The 15,587-nt window shown below is 41.8% G+C and overlaps 1 protein-coding gene across 1 annotated transcript; it reads right to left on the bottom strand.

Annotated features, from left to right (window-relative positions):
- Positions 1 to 213: 213 nt before the first annotated feature.
- Positions 214 to 15,089, bottom strand: dusp11 (dual specificity phosphatase 11 (RNA/RNP complex 1-interacting); the record flags this gene model as incomplete). The annotated part of the gene is made up of 7 exons (XM_034077845.1): positions 214 to 349; positions 6,213 to 6,368; positions 7,352 to 7,477; positions 8,489 to 8,564; positions 10,016 to 10,062; positions 10,698 to 10,758; positions 14,966 to 15,089. Coding segments are annotated over 7 exons (726 nt in total), but the record flags the coding sequence as incomplete, so codon positions are not given.
- Positions 15,090 to 15,587: the final 498 nt, after the last annotated feature.

The following is a 15,587-nucleotide window of genomic DNA, read 5'->3' as shown; positions in this document are numbered from 1 at the left end:
CTCGTTAGCCCAGTTTGCAGAGTAACGAGGGAGGGGGGGGGGAGCTCTGCGTCTGTCCACCTGGAGGGGGGGGGGGAGCTCTGCGTCTGTCCACCTGGAGGGGGGGGGGAGCTCTGCGTCTGTCCTCCTGGAGGGGGGGGGGAGCTCTGCGTCTGTCCACCTGGAGGGGGGGGGGGGGCTCTACGTCTGTCCTCCTGGAGGGGGGGGGGGGCTCTACGTCTGTCCTCCTGGAGGGGGGGGGGAGCTCTGCGTCTGTCCTCCTGGAGGGGGGGGGGAGCTCTGCGTCTGTCCTCCTGGAGGGGGGGGGGAGCTCTGCGTCTGTCCTCCTGGAGGGGGGGGGGGGGGAAACCTACACAAAGAATAATGAAAATGTTTTAAATAAATGATCAAAAACAAAGAAAGTGAGTTGAATAACATTTAAATTATATAAAGAATTTTAAAAAAGAACGAATTAAAAAAAATATATAAATAATTAAAAAACTAAGAAAGTGGGATAAATAAATACAATAATAAAAAAAATAGTATAATGAAAAAAATAAAAAATTATAAATACAAATAAATAAATAATATGAAAAAGCAGAGAGCATGTAAACCGGTCCGACACAAACGGCTACATTTAATTCATAATGTCCCATTTAGAGACACTTAAAGACCCTAAGAGACCATAATGGCGCATTTCCACTGCAGGGCCTCGCTCGGCTTAGTAGGGTATAGTTAGGCCTTGGTAGGCCAGGCTCACTTTATGCTGCGTCTCCATTACAGTTTAGTAGCTGGGGCAGTAACTATGGTAACGCAGTGTAGGCGGAGCCGTGACGTCATCTTCAAAGCGAAACACAAAACCAACATCAGCTGTTAGCCCTCAGAGCTCACAGCTCCTCATATCTGCTCAGAAACTAGACAGAAGTGAAACAAGTCCAAACCACAGACTGCCTGTGTCATGGAGAACACAGTCGCTGCTTTATTTATGTCTGTAGGCCGTTGTTGTGAGGCTCTGCACTTTCCCTCCTCACCTCATACCTCAAAGACCGTACCTACAGGGTTACTTGGAGAGGTTCGGAGTCCGACCCTTGTCAATTAACTACAGGGGTCCCTCAGGGCTCTGTTCTTGGTCCCCTCCTCTTCTCCTTGTACACAAACTCGCTCGGATCAGTCATTAGCCCGCATGGTTTTTCATACCACTGCTACGCTGACGACACCGAATTAATTCTGTCCTTCCCCCGCTCAGAGACCCAGGTCGTCCTCCCTCCTGGCTGGTCTACCTGCATGTGCCATCCGACCTCTGCAGCTCATCAGAATGCAGCGGCTCGTCTGGTCTTCAACCTTCCTGAATGTTCCCACCCCACGCCGCTCCTCCGCTCCCTCCACTGGCTTCCGGTAACTGCTAGAATCCACTTCAAGACCCTGGTGCTTGCGTACCATGCTGCGAATGGATCTGGCCCTTCCTACATCCAGGACATGGTTAAACCGTGCACCCCAGCACGTGCACTCCGCTCTGCATCAGCCAGACGACTCGCTGCACCCTCGCTGCGAAGGGGACCCAAGTTCCATCAGCAGGAACACGTGGGTTTGCTGTCCTGGCTCCAAGATGGTGGAATGAGCTCCCATTGACATCAGGACAGCAGAAAGCTCACACACCTTCCAGACTGAAACTCATCTCCTTCGACTCCACCTCGAGGATAGAACTACTAACAGAGCACTTATATACTAACAAAGGACTGGCTCCTCTAAAGCCAGCTGAGTAGCACTTGTGCTTGGCTCTATGAAACCTGATGTACTTTATGATTCTGTTTTCTTCAAGGTTGTATTTTGTTGGTCGAACGCACTTATTGTGAGTCGCGTTGGATAAAAGCGTCAGCTAAATGTAATGTAAAGACCTTTAGAGACTTTTAAAGAACTTTAAAGTCCCTTAGAGATCCTTAGAGCATTAAAGACCCTTAGAGAGCCTTATGCTGCGTTCAGACGCGATGCGATGTTTGGGGGCGGCGCGATTACATGTAAAGTCAATGCAGAGATGCGGACAGACGCGAATTCTCTCCGATGGCGAGCATGAAGCGGTGGACGCGGCGCGAATCACGTGATTTAAGTGTGCCGCGTCAAACGCGAGAGTTCAATTTTTTCAACTCGAGCGTCAAATTCACGTGACGCGTTCTCGCGGAAGCCAATCAGCGGTGAGGATCTCAGCCTGCCGTAACTGACGTTCAACCAGAAAACATCAGCCGTTAGCTGCTAGCACTCAGAGCTCACAGCTCCTCATGTCTGTTCAGAAACTAGACAGAAGTGAAACCAGTACAAACCACAGACTGCCTGTGTCATGGAGAATACAGTCGCTGCTTTATTCATGTCTGCAGGCCGTTGTTGTGAGTGTGGAGTGAGCAGCTACAACGTTAGCTTAGCCGATCTCCATTCAGAAAACACGCATTCTAAAAGGTGTTTCTCTGCCGTCTGTCTGCAGACTCAAAGCATTAACTCATGGTTTTTACTAACCGGTATCAGTGTGTTGTTACGTCGGCATCATTTAGAAACGTGTATTACAATTTAATCACGGTAAAATATGTTCATGTTGTTGTAGCTCCCGAGCCAGCGCATCTTGTTTGAATGATGCGAGTAAACACAGCTGGCAGCCGCGGTGAAACTCGAGCGATTAGAGCGAAGCGAATATTCGCATCGCGTCCGGTGTGGACGTAGCATTAGCAACCCTTAAAGAGCCTTAGAGACCTTTAAAGACCTTTAAAGACCCTAAGATACGCTAAGAGACCCTTAAAGAGCATTAAAGAGCCTTAGAGATACTTAGCGACCTTTAAAGACCCTTGTAGAGAATTTTTTTTAAATAAATAATAAAAAACTAAGAAAATGTTATAACTAGGGCCGGGACTTTAACGCGTTAATTAAGATTAATTAATTACACAAAAATTAACGCGTTAAAAAAATTAACGCGTTAAAAAAATTAACGCATTTTAATCGCACTCATTTTTGCACAGCGGAACGTTTCTCACTGGATGAGTTTCAGGCGTACCGATTATACTGGAGCACCAACTAACATTCATGACTTCAGCATGGGACTTCAAACAACAACAAACCACGGTGAACAATAGTCAAACATGAACGACCAAGCTGATGAGACGCTTTGGTCGGCCCCGTGGATGGGACATTCTGTTTTAAAAAACGGACGGATGGAAGCGTCGATAAGAGCCGCAGCACATCAAGCCTGAAGTATCACCTGAATGCAAAGCATGTAGCAGCTAGCATGTAGCAGCTAGCATGTAGCAGCTAGCGTGTAGCAGCGAGCATGTAGCAGCTAGCATGTAGCAGCTAGCATGTAGCAGCTAGCATGTAGCAGCTAGCATGTAGCAGCTAGCATGTAGCAGCGAGCATGTAGCAGCTAGCGTGGACGTTAGCCCGACTCCGAGTGCAAGGAACCACACCCTGACCCAACCCACACTCAACCAGACGACTGGTCTCAGGGCCAGGATCAGTCAGTCCACGTCTGAGAGAAGAACCAGCTCCCTGCTCACTGGACTGCACTCTGGGCTCGACATTAAGGACTGCCCGATGGCCCGGGGCCATCTAGCATTTAGCTCGGGCAATGAAGCCTCACCTGCTGGTTGCCCGATCGGGCAATCTATCATGCCAGTCTCATGCAGCTCGCGGATCAGTAATGAGTGACCCGACAGTAAAACTAAACATATCTATAACTAGTTACGGTAGTTTGAGAGGTAATTAAAATAGCTACGTGTGATATTCTAACCTGAAGAGTGCGTGTTGTTCCGCTCACCGCTGCATGTGATGCAGAGCTGCGTGTCGAGTCTCGACTCGTCAGCAGCAGCTGATCTCTCTCTCCCGTCAGATTAGACTTCACTCGCGTTTATGTCCATATCGATCAGATCCAGCTAGTTCCAGCTAATGATAGACTACCTGCTTATTAAAAGACAACTACACAATAAGCGTCGCTATGCAACCGGGTGAGGCCACAAAGTATAGCGCAGCATTATGCATTTGTTTACATGCCCACCGGAACCCCGAGGCATTACCAACAGATCAACGCACAATCAACCCACACAGGACATCTCTTTCTCCACATTAAGTGTTAGACATTAGAGTTGACTCTTCTTGTCTGTCACATACTCTTCTTGTCTGTCACATACTCTTCTTGTCTGTCACACACTCTTCTTGTCTGTCACACACTCTTCTTGTCTGTCACATACTCTTCTTGTCTGTCACACACTCTTCTTGTCTGTCTCACACTCTTCTTGTCTGTCTCATACTCTTCTTGTCTGTCTCATACTCTTCTTGTCTGTCACATACTCTTCTTGTCTGTCACATACTCTTCTTGTCTGTCACACACTCTTCTTGTCTGTCACACACTCTTCTTGTCTGTCACACACTCTTCTTGTCTGTCTCATACTCTTCTTGTCTGTCACACACTCTTCTTGTCTGTCACATACTCTTCTTGTCTGTCACACACTCTTCTTGTCTGTCTCACACTCTTCTTGTCTGTCTCATACTCTTCTTGTCTGTCTCATACTCTTCTTGTCTGTCACATACTCTTCTTGTCTGTCACATACTCTTCTTGTCTGTCACACACTCTTCTTGTCTGTCACACACTCTTCTTGTCTGTCACACACTCTTCTTGTCTGTCACACACTCTTCTTGTCTGTCACACACTCTTCTTGTCTGTCACATACTCTTCTTGTCTGTCACACACTCTTCTTGTCTGTCACATACTCTTCTTGTCTGTCACATACTCTTCTTGTCTGTCACACACTCTTCTTGTCTGTCACACACTCTTCTTGTCTGTCACACACTCTTCTTGTCTGTCACACACTCTTCTTGTCTGTCACATACTCTTCTTGTCTGTCACACACTCTTCTTGTCTGTCACATACTCTTCTTGTCTGTCACACACTCTTCTTGTCTCTCACATAAGTGGCGCAGCTGAAGCGGTATTGCTCTAAAGGGAAATCATTTTGACCGAAGATATTTAGATTTGCCGGCTAACGGGAACTCTGACGTGTGCTTCGCGGATGCGCTCGGCTCCTCTCGACTGCTGCTCGGGTCTGCTCGGTCAGCTTCCGGATGAGGACGCATTCGTTCGACCTTACAGTAGTTAACATTACACACATGTTTAACAGGGGCCATAATAGTGTAAATAATGTTTGTTTTGGCAGTTACAACTGAATGTAATGTTTTCTACTGTTTCCATCTGGGAAGGCGTCTGCCTTCCCAGATGGAAAGTGTTTTGACCAACAACTTAAGTATTTCTTAAAGCTATGCAGGAAGCGAGCAAACACAAACAAGAACAAACAAACAAGTGAAATGAAGAATACAATTGAAATTGTACAATATAATATTGTGGTGGTTCATCTTATAATTCAGTCTAGAGAACCAGACAGCATCTCAGACCTGCAACAATCTAAATGTCTAGGGGGACGGAGGCCCCCCAAACCCTTCGTGCCATTTCGTCCGCGTGTATTTTTCAGGGCAATCTCTATTGGGCTCAGGGCCATCTGTAAATTAGCTTAGATGGCCCACAGGACTGTCGACCACCTGGAGTCACATCCATGTGGAAACTGCTTCTCACTGTTCTCAGGTCAAATATGTATATTTGATTAAAAATGCGATTAATTAATTACAAAGCCTCTAATTAATTAGATTATTTTTTTTAATCGAGTCCCGGCTCTAGTTGTAAATAAAATAAATTAATAAAAAACATATTATAATGAAATATACAAAATAAATAAAGAAATACAAATAAAATAAATAATATTAAATATAAAAAAGCAAAGAAAATATTAATAAAATATAAAACATTTATAAAATAATAAATAAAATAATAGCAAACAAAAACAAAATGATAGTAAAAATACAATAATAATGATAAATAAAATAATCTTTGTCTCGTGGTAGAAGGGTAACTTCGTGGGAATATATTTTAAAATATAAAAATAAATATTTGTTTTAAGGACCATGTCACTAGATCTGACATTTGAACTGTGCATTTTCTCCTGCTATTGTGTCATGCGGGGGGAAAAATGTAATAAATAATAAAAAAAACTAAGAAAGTGGGATCAATAAATAAAATAATAAATAAAATATACCAAATTAAATAGATAATATAAAAAAGCAAAGACAATATTAATAAAAATCTAAAATAATATCAAAAAAATATATAAGTGATAGTAAAAATACAATAATAATAATAATAATGAAACTGACCTCCAATCCTGGCGCGGTGGAGAGAACCGGGGTCTCCTCCACTGGTTTTCAGGCGGGGGGGCGGTCCATCGATACTGGTTGAAATGTTCTCCGTGGGGCTGAGGGTTAGGAAGAAGGCCGTTTTGTGGATGGCTCGTTGCTCTGGGAGGAAAATACCTGCAGGAGAGGATATTTAAAGGAAGATCATTATAAGGGTCCTTTTGTAATGTCTTAAACCTTTCCTTAGAATATGTTATGAATTGTAGGGTGTCCTTGGGTGCTTTGAAAAGCGCATCTGAATAGAATGAATTATTATTATAATAAGAGGGCCCATTTTTTGAAAAATCTTTTTGGGCTCTACATCTTCTAACGTTACTCTCAGTAACTCCATATTTCGTTGCTGCTCGACAGTTGTTTGAGGACTTCTTTGAACACACACACACACACACACACACACACACACACACACACACACACACACTCACTCTACATTTAATTTATATATCAACGGTTCATTATTACAGTTTTATTTTATGTGAAGCACACGGTACCATGCTGTTATAATAACGCTCTTTGAAACTGAAACCATTTTGGGAGAAAAAATAATAATTAAAAAAATATATATATATATTGATAATCGCTCATTTGGCGCCATCTAGTGGTGTGACTGTGTAATTACATCGAAAAGGCTAGACCCGGAATATAATAAAAAAAAAAAACCTGTCTTATTTTCGGGTTAATACGGTTGTTACGTGCCGTGTTGTGTTTGTCTCTCTCCCCCTGACTGTCTCCCTCAGGTGCTCCCAATCAGGGCCTCCATAAAGGACCTGAGGAAGGCTGCAGTCGCTCTCTCCTTCTCCCGTGAGCTGCATGGATGGCAGTGGAGGATCTGCAGCAGTGTAGTATTTTGTTGTTGTATACGTGGGACGTGCAACTTATAGTTCCGAGTAGTGTTATGGTTTACTTCAGTCGCTTTCTGTTATAAGTTGTTCTTAGTTACCTTAAGTTTGTTTTGCAAATTGGCCGGTGAGTCTCTTTCTTTTGTCAATTTAAAGACTTCACCGATCCGTTTCCTCTCGCCCGGTTATTTTATATTTGGCCACTTCCCTTTGGTTCCCCGAGTCCAGGAGGGAGCGTAACAACGTAGTGTAGTGTCCTACCTGTGTTGATGGGAGTCTCTGCTGGGCGGCCATCTCTCCTCTCTCGGCTCAGAGATGATGTCGCTCGGCCGATGTGAAGCGAGGCCTCTGATTGGCTCCTGCTCCGACTCATCCATCCCATCGTTACTGTTTAAAACACAGCACAGATCAACTCGGTTGGATGATGATCGATGGGAGAGGCTTTATTATTAACTTCAGAAACATCCCATCCATGAGGATACATTTAAATCAAACTGCGGCTGTTATAAACAAATGAATATATAAGTTAAGAAAACTAAATGTATGAATAGAAAACAAAACAATGAAAGAAAAAAAGAAAAACAAATAGAATTTAATTTAAAAAAAAGACAAATACATTTAAAGAAAGAAAAATAAATTAATAGAATAAAATAAAAATAAACAAGTAAATGGAAAAAATTCTAATAAAATTAAACACAATTATAAAAATATAATTAAAATAAATAATAATACAAATAAAATAAATAAACAAATTTCTTTTTTTGAGGATCTGGAAAAGAGGGGTATCTGGTTCTTATATTTATTTTACAATTGTTGGTATTATTTCATGCGAGTGGAGATTGACTTTAAGAAGCAAATATGTTGTCTATATCTGTCGAGGAAGGATGCTCCAGAGCCACTATTTCAAGTGTCCCGTCGAAGGACTGTTCCAATGTCCAGGGTGCTTGGAATTCTATCGAGGACTGAATCCTTCGTTGCGGGTAATTTCGAGGCTCATGTGTAGACTCCGTGGTCTTAAAATCCCCACAATGCTTTGCGCACGTATGACGCACACCTGCACACTTGCTCGCCTGTTCCACTCTTCGTTCTCGGAATGCCAGGAAGGATTCTGGTTTAGCCTCTGGGTGTTTCTCAATGTCGAGGATGCTTCCTTGGTGGGACATGTCCCTCCGAGTCAGGTCCTTCAGAGGCTAGGCAAGAATCCTTCCATTCGGAGAACGAAGAGTGGACCAGGCTAGCAAGTGTGCAGGTGTGCGTCATATGAGAGGCCCCGCCTTCAATGTTCCGCCAAAGATTTTGGAAATTGATCCCACCAAGGAAGCGTCCTCGACATTGAGAAGGACCTGCATGCTGTTGTGCAAAGTGCATGAAGACTGGAAGCATTTGAACATGACTCACCTCCTCTTGGGTCCTCTCTGCAGATCCTGCAGGTAGTTCTGCCTCTCCACCGCGTGGCCACGAGACGAGTTGAACACTGACGGAAGTAAAGATCAGCAGATTAGGTGATATTCAAATTAAAATAATAACTTTATAAAAATACGTTAAATCAAAAAAATATACGATCAATATTATAAATTAAAATAAATTAAAAATAATTTGTAATACAAAAAAGAGAAGAGTTGATATGACAATTAAAATAATAACAAATTAAAATAAATACAATTAAATAAAACATATATGATCAAAAGGATAAATATAAAAAAAATGTAATACAAAAAAAATAAAAATAATTAATTAAAAAACATAAATAAATTAAAAGAATGTAATTGATGTGACAATGAGACGGGTAGGACGCACCTTCAGCCAATGAGAATGGGGTTACATTGAAAAGAAAGGAAACTTTGCAAAAAGATAAAGATAAATACTTTTTCTGAGACTGAAGTCCAAATTATAATAAAACATATTTTTCAAAATTATAATTTCACTGAAGGAATTCTTACATTTTCAGAAGAAATGTAATTATTGGTTTCTCCTGAGAAAAAACTATATCTTAGAATTTGTCTTTTGTCTTAGAAAACACATTTAGATTAGATTACACTTAGATTTTCAGAAGAAAAAAACAATTGTTTATTTCTCAGATTTCTAAGAAATTAAGTCAAAATTCTATTTTCTGAATTCTTAGAATTTCTATTAAAACTGAAATTATGAGGAAAAAAAGCAAAATTATGAAGAAAACGATATTTTTTCCCCCAGAAAATCCCAAATATGTTGATTCTTAGATTTTAAGAAAATGAATTTTGAGGGAAAAAGTTAAAATGCTCAAAAAAATGTTTTATGGATTTCTTAGATTTTCTTAAACTGATGTAAAAAAAGTCAAAATCTGGACGAAAAGTCAAAATAAAGATTTTTTTCAGATTGAATTTTCTGAAAATAAACAGAATTGTTATTTTCTCAGAATTCTAAGAAATAATATAAATTCTGAGAAAAATAAATAATTCTGACTTTTCTAATCAAACCCAGAGGAATTCTGAAGAAAAGTTTATTCATTATTTTTCAGAATTCAGATTTTTTTTCAGGAGTAAAACAAATTCTGAGATTTTCAGAAAAAAAATATTATTTATTTCTCAGAAAGAAAAAAAGTCAAATTTTGAAAAATTCTAAGGTTTTCAGAAGAAATAAAATGTGTTTATTTTTCATTATTTCTCATAATTCTGAGAGAAAGAGAAAAAATCTGCAACAAAAAATAAATTAAAATACGTTAAATAAAACGTAACATTTATTTCAAACGTCAACATTTTGAGAAAAGTCCAAGTTCTGACTTTTTAAAAAAAAATACATTATTATTTATTTCGTTGTAAATTCAGAGAAAACATTTAAAAATTGTAAGAAAATGAGAATCTGAAAAAAGTCACAAATCTGAGAAAAAAGTAAATGAATAAATCAAGTAAAATCGAAAGATAAATCTGAAGGGACATCAGTACTCACAGTCCACGGCCTCTTTCGGATCCATCCCATCGACATCGATCAGATACCTGCAGCAGAACAGGTGTTCACACACAGCTCGTTACCGGTGCTCAGATCTCTCCCCTGCCTCCCTGAAGCTCATCGGATCCATCCTGACTCTCGCCTACAGAGCTCGGTCAGACTCCTGCATGTGGCCCACCTAATCCACCCTATTAGGGTCATCCGTCAACACCAGCCCGCCCACTCAGGTCCCACATGCTCAGCCTACCATCCCACCCACCTTCAGACCCGCTCATCTACGGTCTGCTGACTTAAAGACATTCCTGTTTGGGCGGGCGTTTGGGAAACCGCTGCTCGACTTTATTCTATCTGTCTTTTTTCATTGTGTTCTGCTGCTCTTATGACTTCTTAACGCGTGTGCTCATTTAACACTGTATGGTGGTTGATTGTTTTATCAAGCACTTTGTGACTTTGTGAAAAGCGCTTTATAAATAAACGTCACTGAAACCACATCACAATCTACCGAGGAAAACAGAATCAGAGAAAAATATGTTTTTACTTCTTTCATATTTCGGATACATTTCTTTTCTTTTATCAGATTTAAAGAATGGCTTTAATAATCATATGCTCGACGGTATTTATCTTTCTTCATGTCCTTGGAACGGAGCAATCTGTGAGTATCTGTGTGATGATGACCTCCCACCTGCAGATGAGGTAGCCGGTGCGGTTCAGCCCGTGCGTGCAGTGCACTCCGATCAGCTTCTCTGCAAAAACAACAAACATTTAAATGTCCTTTCTCTCCTTTAATTCACTTTTCTTATTTATTTCTGTAACTGCGGTTCAACAACAGAAACACATCCGAGCCTGATAGGAATCACATCAAAGCCTGATGGGAATCACATCAAAGCCTGATAGGAATCACATCAAAGCCTGATGGGAATCACATCAAAGGAATCACATCAAAGCCTGATAGGAATCACATCAAAGCCTGATGGGAATCACATCAAAGCCTTATAGGAATCACATCAAAGCCTGATAGGAATCACATCAAAGCCAGATAGGAATCACATCAAAGCCTTATAGGAATCACATCAAAGCCTGATGGGAATCACATCAAAGCCTGATGGGAATCACATCAAAGCCTTATAGGAATCACATCAAAGCCTTATAGGAATCACATCAAAGCCAGATAGGAATCACATCAAAGCCTGATGGGAGTCACATCAAAGCCTGATGGGAATCACATCAAAGCCTTATAGGAATCACATCAAAGCCTGATAGGAATCACATCAAAGCCTGATGGGAATCACATCAAAGCCTGATAGGAATCACATCAAAGCCTGATGGGAATCACATCAAAGGAATCACATCAAAGCCTGATAGGAATCACATCAAAGCCTTATAGGAATCACATCAAAGCCTTATAGGAATCACATCAAAGCCTGATGGGAATCACATCAAAGCCTGATGGGAATCACATCAAAGCCTTATAGGAATCACATCAAAGCCTTATAGGAATCACATCAAAGCCAGATAGGAATCACATCAAAGCCTGATGGGAATCACATCAAAGCCTGATGGGAATCACATCAAAGCCTTATAGGAATCACATCAAAGCCTGATGGGAATCACATCAAAGCCTGATGGGAATCACAACAAAGCCTGATGGGAATCACATCAAAGTCTTATAGGAATCACATCAAAGCCTGATGGGAATCACATCAAAGCCTGATGGGAATCACATCAAAGCCTTATAGGAATCACATCAAAGCCTTATAGGAATCACATCAAAGCCAGATAGGAATCACATCAAAGCCTGATGGGAATCACATCAAAGCCTGATGGGAATCACATCAAAGCCTTATAGGAATCACATCAAAGCCTGATAGGAATCACAACAAAGCCTGATGGGAATCACATCAAAGCCTGATGGGAATCACATCAAAGCCTGATGGGAATCACAACAAAGCCTGATGGGAATCACATCAAAGCCTTATAGGAATCACATCAAAGCCTGATGGGAATCACATCAAAGCCTGATGGGAATCACATCAAAGCCTTATAGGAATCACATCAAAGCCTGATGGGAATCACATCAAAGCCTGATGGGAATCACATCAAAGCCTTATAGGAATCACATCAAAGCCTGATGGGAATCACATCAAAGCCTGATGGGAATCACATCAACGCCTTATAGGAATCACATCAAAGCCTGATGGGAATCACATCAAAGCCTGATGGGAATCACATCAAAGCCTTATAGGAATCACATCAAAGCCTTATAGGAATCACATCAAAGCCAGATAGGAATCACATCAAAGCCTGATGGGAATCACATCAAAGCCTGATGGGAATCACATCAAAGCCTGATGGGAATCACAACAAAGTCTGATGGGAATCACATCAAAGCCTTATAGGAATCACATCAAAGCCTGATGGGAATCACATCAAAGCCTGATGGGAATCACATCAAAGCCTTATAGGAATCACATCAAAGCCTGATGGGAATCACATCAAAGCCTGATGGGAATCACAACAAAGCCTGATGGGAATCACATCAAAGACTGATAAGAATCACATCAAAGCCTGATAGGAATCACATCAAAGCCTGATGGGAATCACATCAAAGCCTGATGGGAATCACATCAAAGCCTGATTGGAATCACATCAAAGCCTGATGGGAATCACATCAAAGCCTGATAGGAATCACACCAAAGCCTGATAGGAATCACACCAAAGCCTGATAGGAATCACACCAAAGCCTGATGGGAATCACATCAAAGCCTGATAGGAATCACACCAAAGCCTGATAGGAATCACACCAAAGCCTGATAGGAATCACATCAAAGCCTGATGGGAATCACATCAAAGCCTTATAGGAATCACATCAAAGCCTGATGGGAATCACATCAAAGCCTGATGGGAATCACATCAAAGCCTTATAGGAATCACATCAAAGCCTGATGGGAATCACATCAAAGCCTGATGGGAATCACATCAACGCCTTATAGGAATCACATCAAAGCCTGATGAGAATCACATCAAAGCCTGATGGGAATCACATCAAAGCCTTATAGGAATCACATCAAAGCCTTATAGGAATCACATCAAAGCCAGATAGGAATCACATCAAAGCCTGATGGGAATCACATCAAAGCCTTATAGGAATCACATCAAAGCCTGATGGGAATCACATCAAAGCCTGATGGGAATCACATCAAAGCCTTATAGGAATCACATCAAAGCCTGATGGGAATCACATCAAAGCCTGATGGGAATCACATCAACGCCTTATAGGAATCACATCAAAGCCTGATGGGAATCACATCAAAGCCTGATGGGAATCACATCAAAGCCTTATAGGAATCACATCAAAGCCTTATAGGAATCACATCAAAGCCAGATAGGAATCACATCAAAGCCTGATGGGAATCACATCAAAGCCTGATGGGAATCACATCAAAGCCTGATGGGAATCACAACAAAGTCTGATGGGAATCACATCAAAGCCTTATAGGAATCACATCAAAGCCTGATGGGAATCACATCAAAGCCTGATGGGAATCACATCAAAGCCTTATAGGAATCACATCAAAGCCTGATGGGAATCACATCAAAGCCTGATGGGAATCACATCAAAGCCTGATTGGAATCACATCAAAGCCTGATGGGAATCACATCAAAGCCTGATAGGAATCACACCAAAGCCTGATAGGAATCACACCAAAGCCTGATAGGAATCACACCAAAGCCTGATGGGAATCACATCAAAGCCTGATAGGAATCACACCAAAGCCTGATAGGAATCACACCAAAGCCTGATAGGAATCACATCAAAGCCTGATGGGAATCACATCAAAGCCTGATAGGAATCACATCAAAGCCTGATGGGAATCACATCAAAGCCTGATAGGAATCACATCAAAGCCTGATGGGAATCACATCAAAGGAATCACATCAAAGGAATCACATCAAAGCCTGATATGAATCACATCAAAGCCTGATAGGAATCACATCAAAGACTGATAAGAATCACATCAAAGCCTGATAGGAATCACATCAAAGCCTGATGGGAATCACATCAAAGCCTGATGGGACTCACATCAAAGCCTGATTGGAATCACATCAAAGCCTGATGGGAATCACATCAAAGCCTGATAGGAATCACACCAAAGCCTGATAGGAATCACACCAAAGCCTGATAGGAATCACACCAAAGCCTGATGGGAATCACATCAAAGCCTGATAGGAATCACACCAAAGCCTGATAGGAATCACACCAAAGCCTGATAGGAATCACATCAAAGCCTGATGGGAATCACATCAAAGCCTGATAGGAATCACATCAAAGCCTGATGGGAATCACATCAAAGCCTGATAGGAATCACATCAAAGCCTGATGGGAATCACATCAAAGGAATCACATCAAAGGAATCACATCAAAGCCTGATATGAATCACATCAAAGCCTGATAGGAATCACATCAAAGCCTGATGGGAATCACATCAAAGGAATCACATCAAAGCCTGTTAGGAATCACATCAAAGCCTGATGGAAATCACATCAAAGCCTGATAGGAATCACATCAAAGCCTGATAGGAATCACATCAAAGCCTGATAGGAATCACATCAAAGCCTTTTGAGGGACAAGGAGGAACCATTAGAGTCCTCTGAGCAACATGTCTCTCTTTCCCCTGAGGTGTGAAGCCGCGTGAGGCCAAGCTCACTCGTGTGACGGTTCGAGAACATTTGACATGGGGGGGCAAGAGGTCATGCAGGGTGGCATGGGGGGCAAGAGGTCATGCAGGGTGGCATGGGGGGCAAGAGGTCATGCAGGGTGGCATGGGGGGCAAGAGGTCATGCAGGGTGGCATGGGGGGCAAGAGGTCATGCAGGGTGGCATGGGGAGCAAGAGTGTGGTGCCTGTTGAAAAGACACCCTGTAAAATACTCGTTCATCGCCAGCGTCTCACCGTTGTTGGCGTTTTCTCGCAGAAATGTTCGTACGGCGCGTTTGAAGCTCAGGATCGTGTCGTCGCCGGGAACCACGTGACCCTTCGTGAAGATTTTTACAAACAAAAGAGACTCCGGGACGTCCTGCACACACAGATTATCGTTACTTTAAAGAGTCCTCTCCTGCTGATGTTCAGGTGTATATCAGTATGTAGCGTCTCTACTTTAAAGAGTGCTCTCCTGCTGATGTCCAGGTGTATATCAGTATGTAGTGTCTCTACTTTAAAGAGTCCTCTCCTGCTGATGTTCAGGTGTATATCAGTGTGTCGTGTCTCTACTTTAAAGAGTCCTCTCCTGCTGATGTCCAGGTGTATATCAGTATGTAGTGTCTCTACTTTAAAGAGTCCTCTCCTGCTGATGTTCAGGTGTATATCAGTATGTAGTGTCTCTACTTTAAAGAGTCCTCTCCTGCTGATGTTCAGGTGTATATCAGTGTGTAGTGTCTCTACTTTAAAGAGTCCTCTCCTGCTGATGTACAGGTGTATATCAGTATGTAGTGTCTCTACTTTAAAGAGTCCTCTCCTGCTGATGTTCAGCTGTATATCAGTATGTAGTGTCTCTACTTTAAAGAGTCCTCTCCTG

The sequence above is a fragment of the Pseudochaenichthys georgianus genome, unplaced genomic scaffold (assembly GCF_902827115.2).
Source record: "Pseudochaenichthys georgianus unplaced genomic scaffold, fPseGeo1.2 scaffold_2023_arrow_ctg1, whole genome shotgun sequence".
In the NCBI taxonomy this organism is placed as follows: domain Eukaryota; kingdom Metazoa; phylum Chordata; class Actinopteri; order Perciformes; family Channichthyidae; genus Pseudochaenichthys; species Pseudochaenichthys georgianus.
Note: the sequence above shows the minus strand (reverse complement) of the source record. Positions and strands in the feature narration are given on the sequence as shown.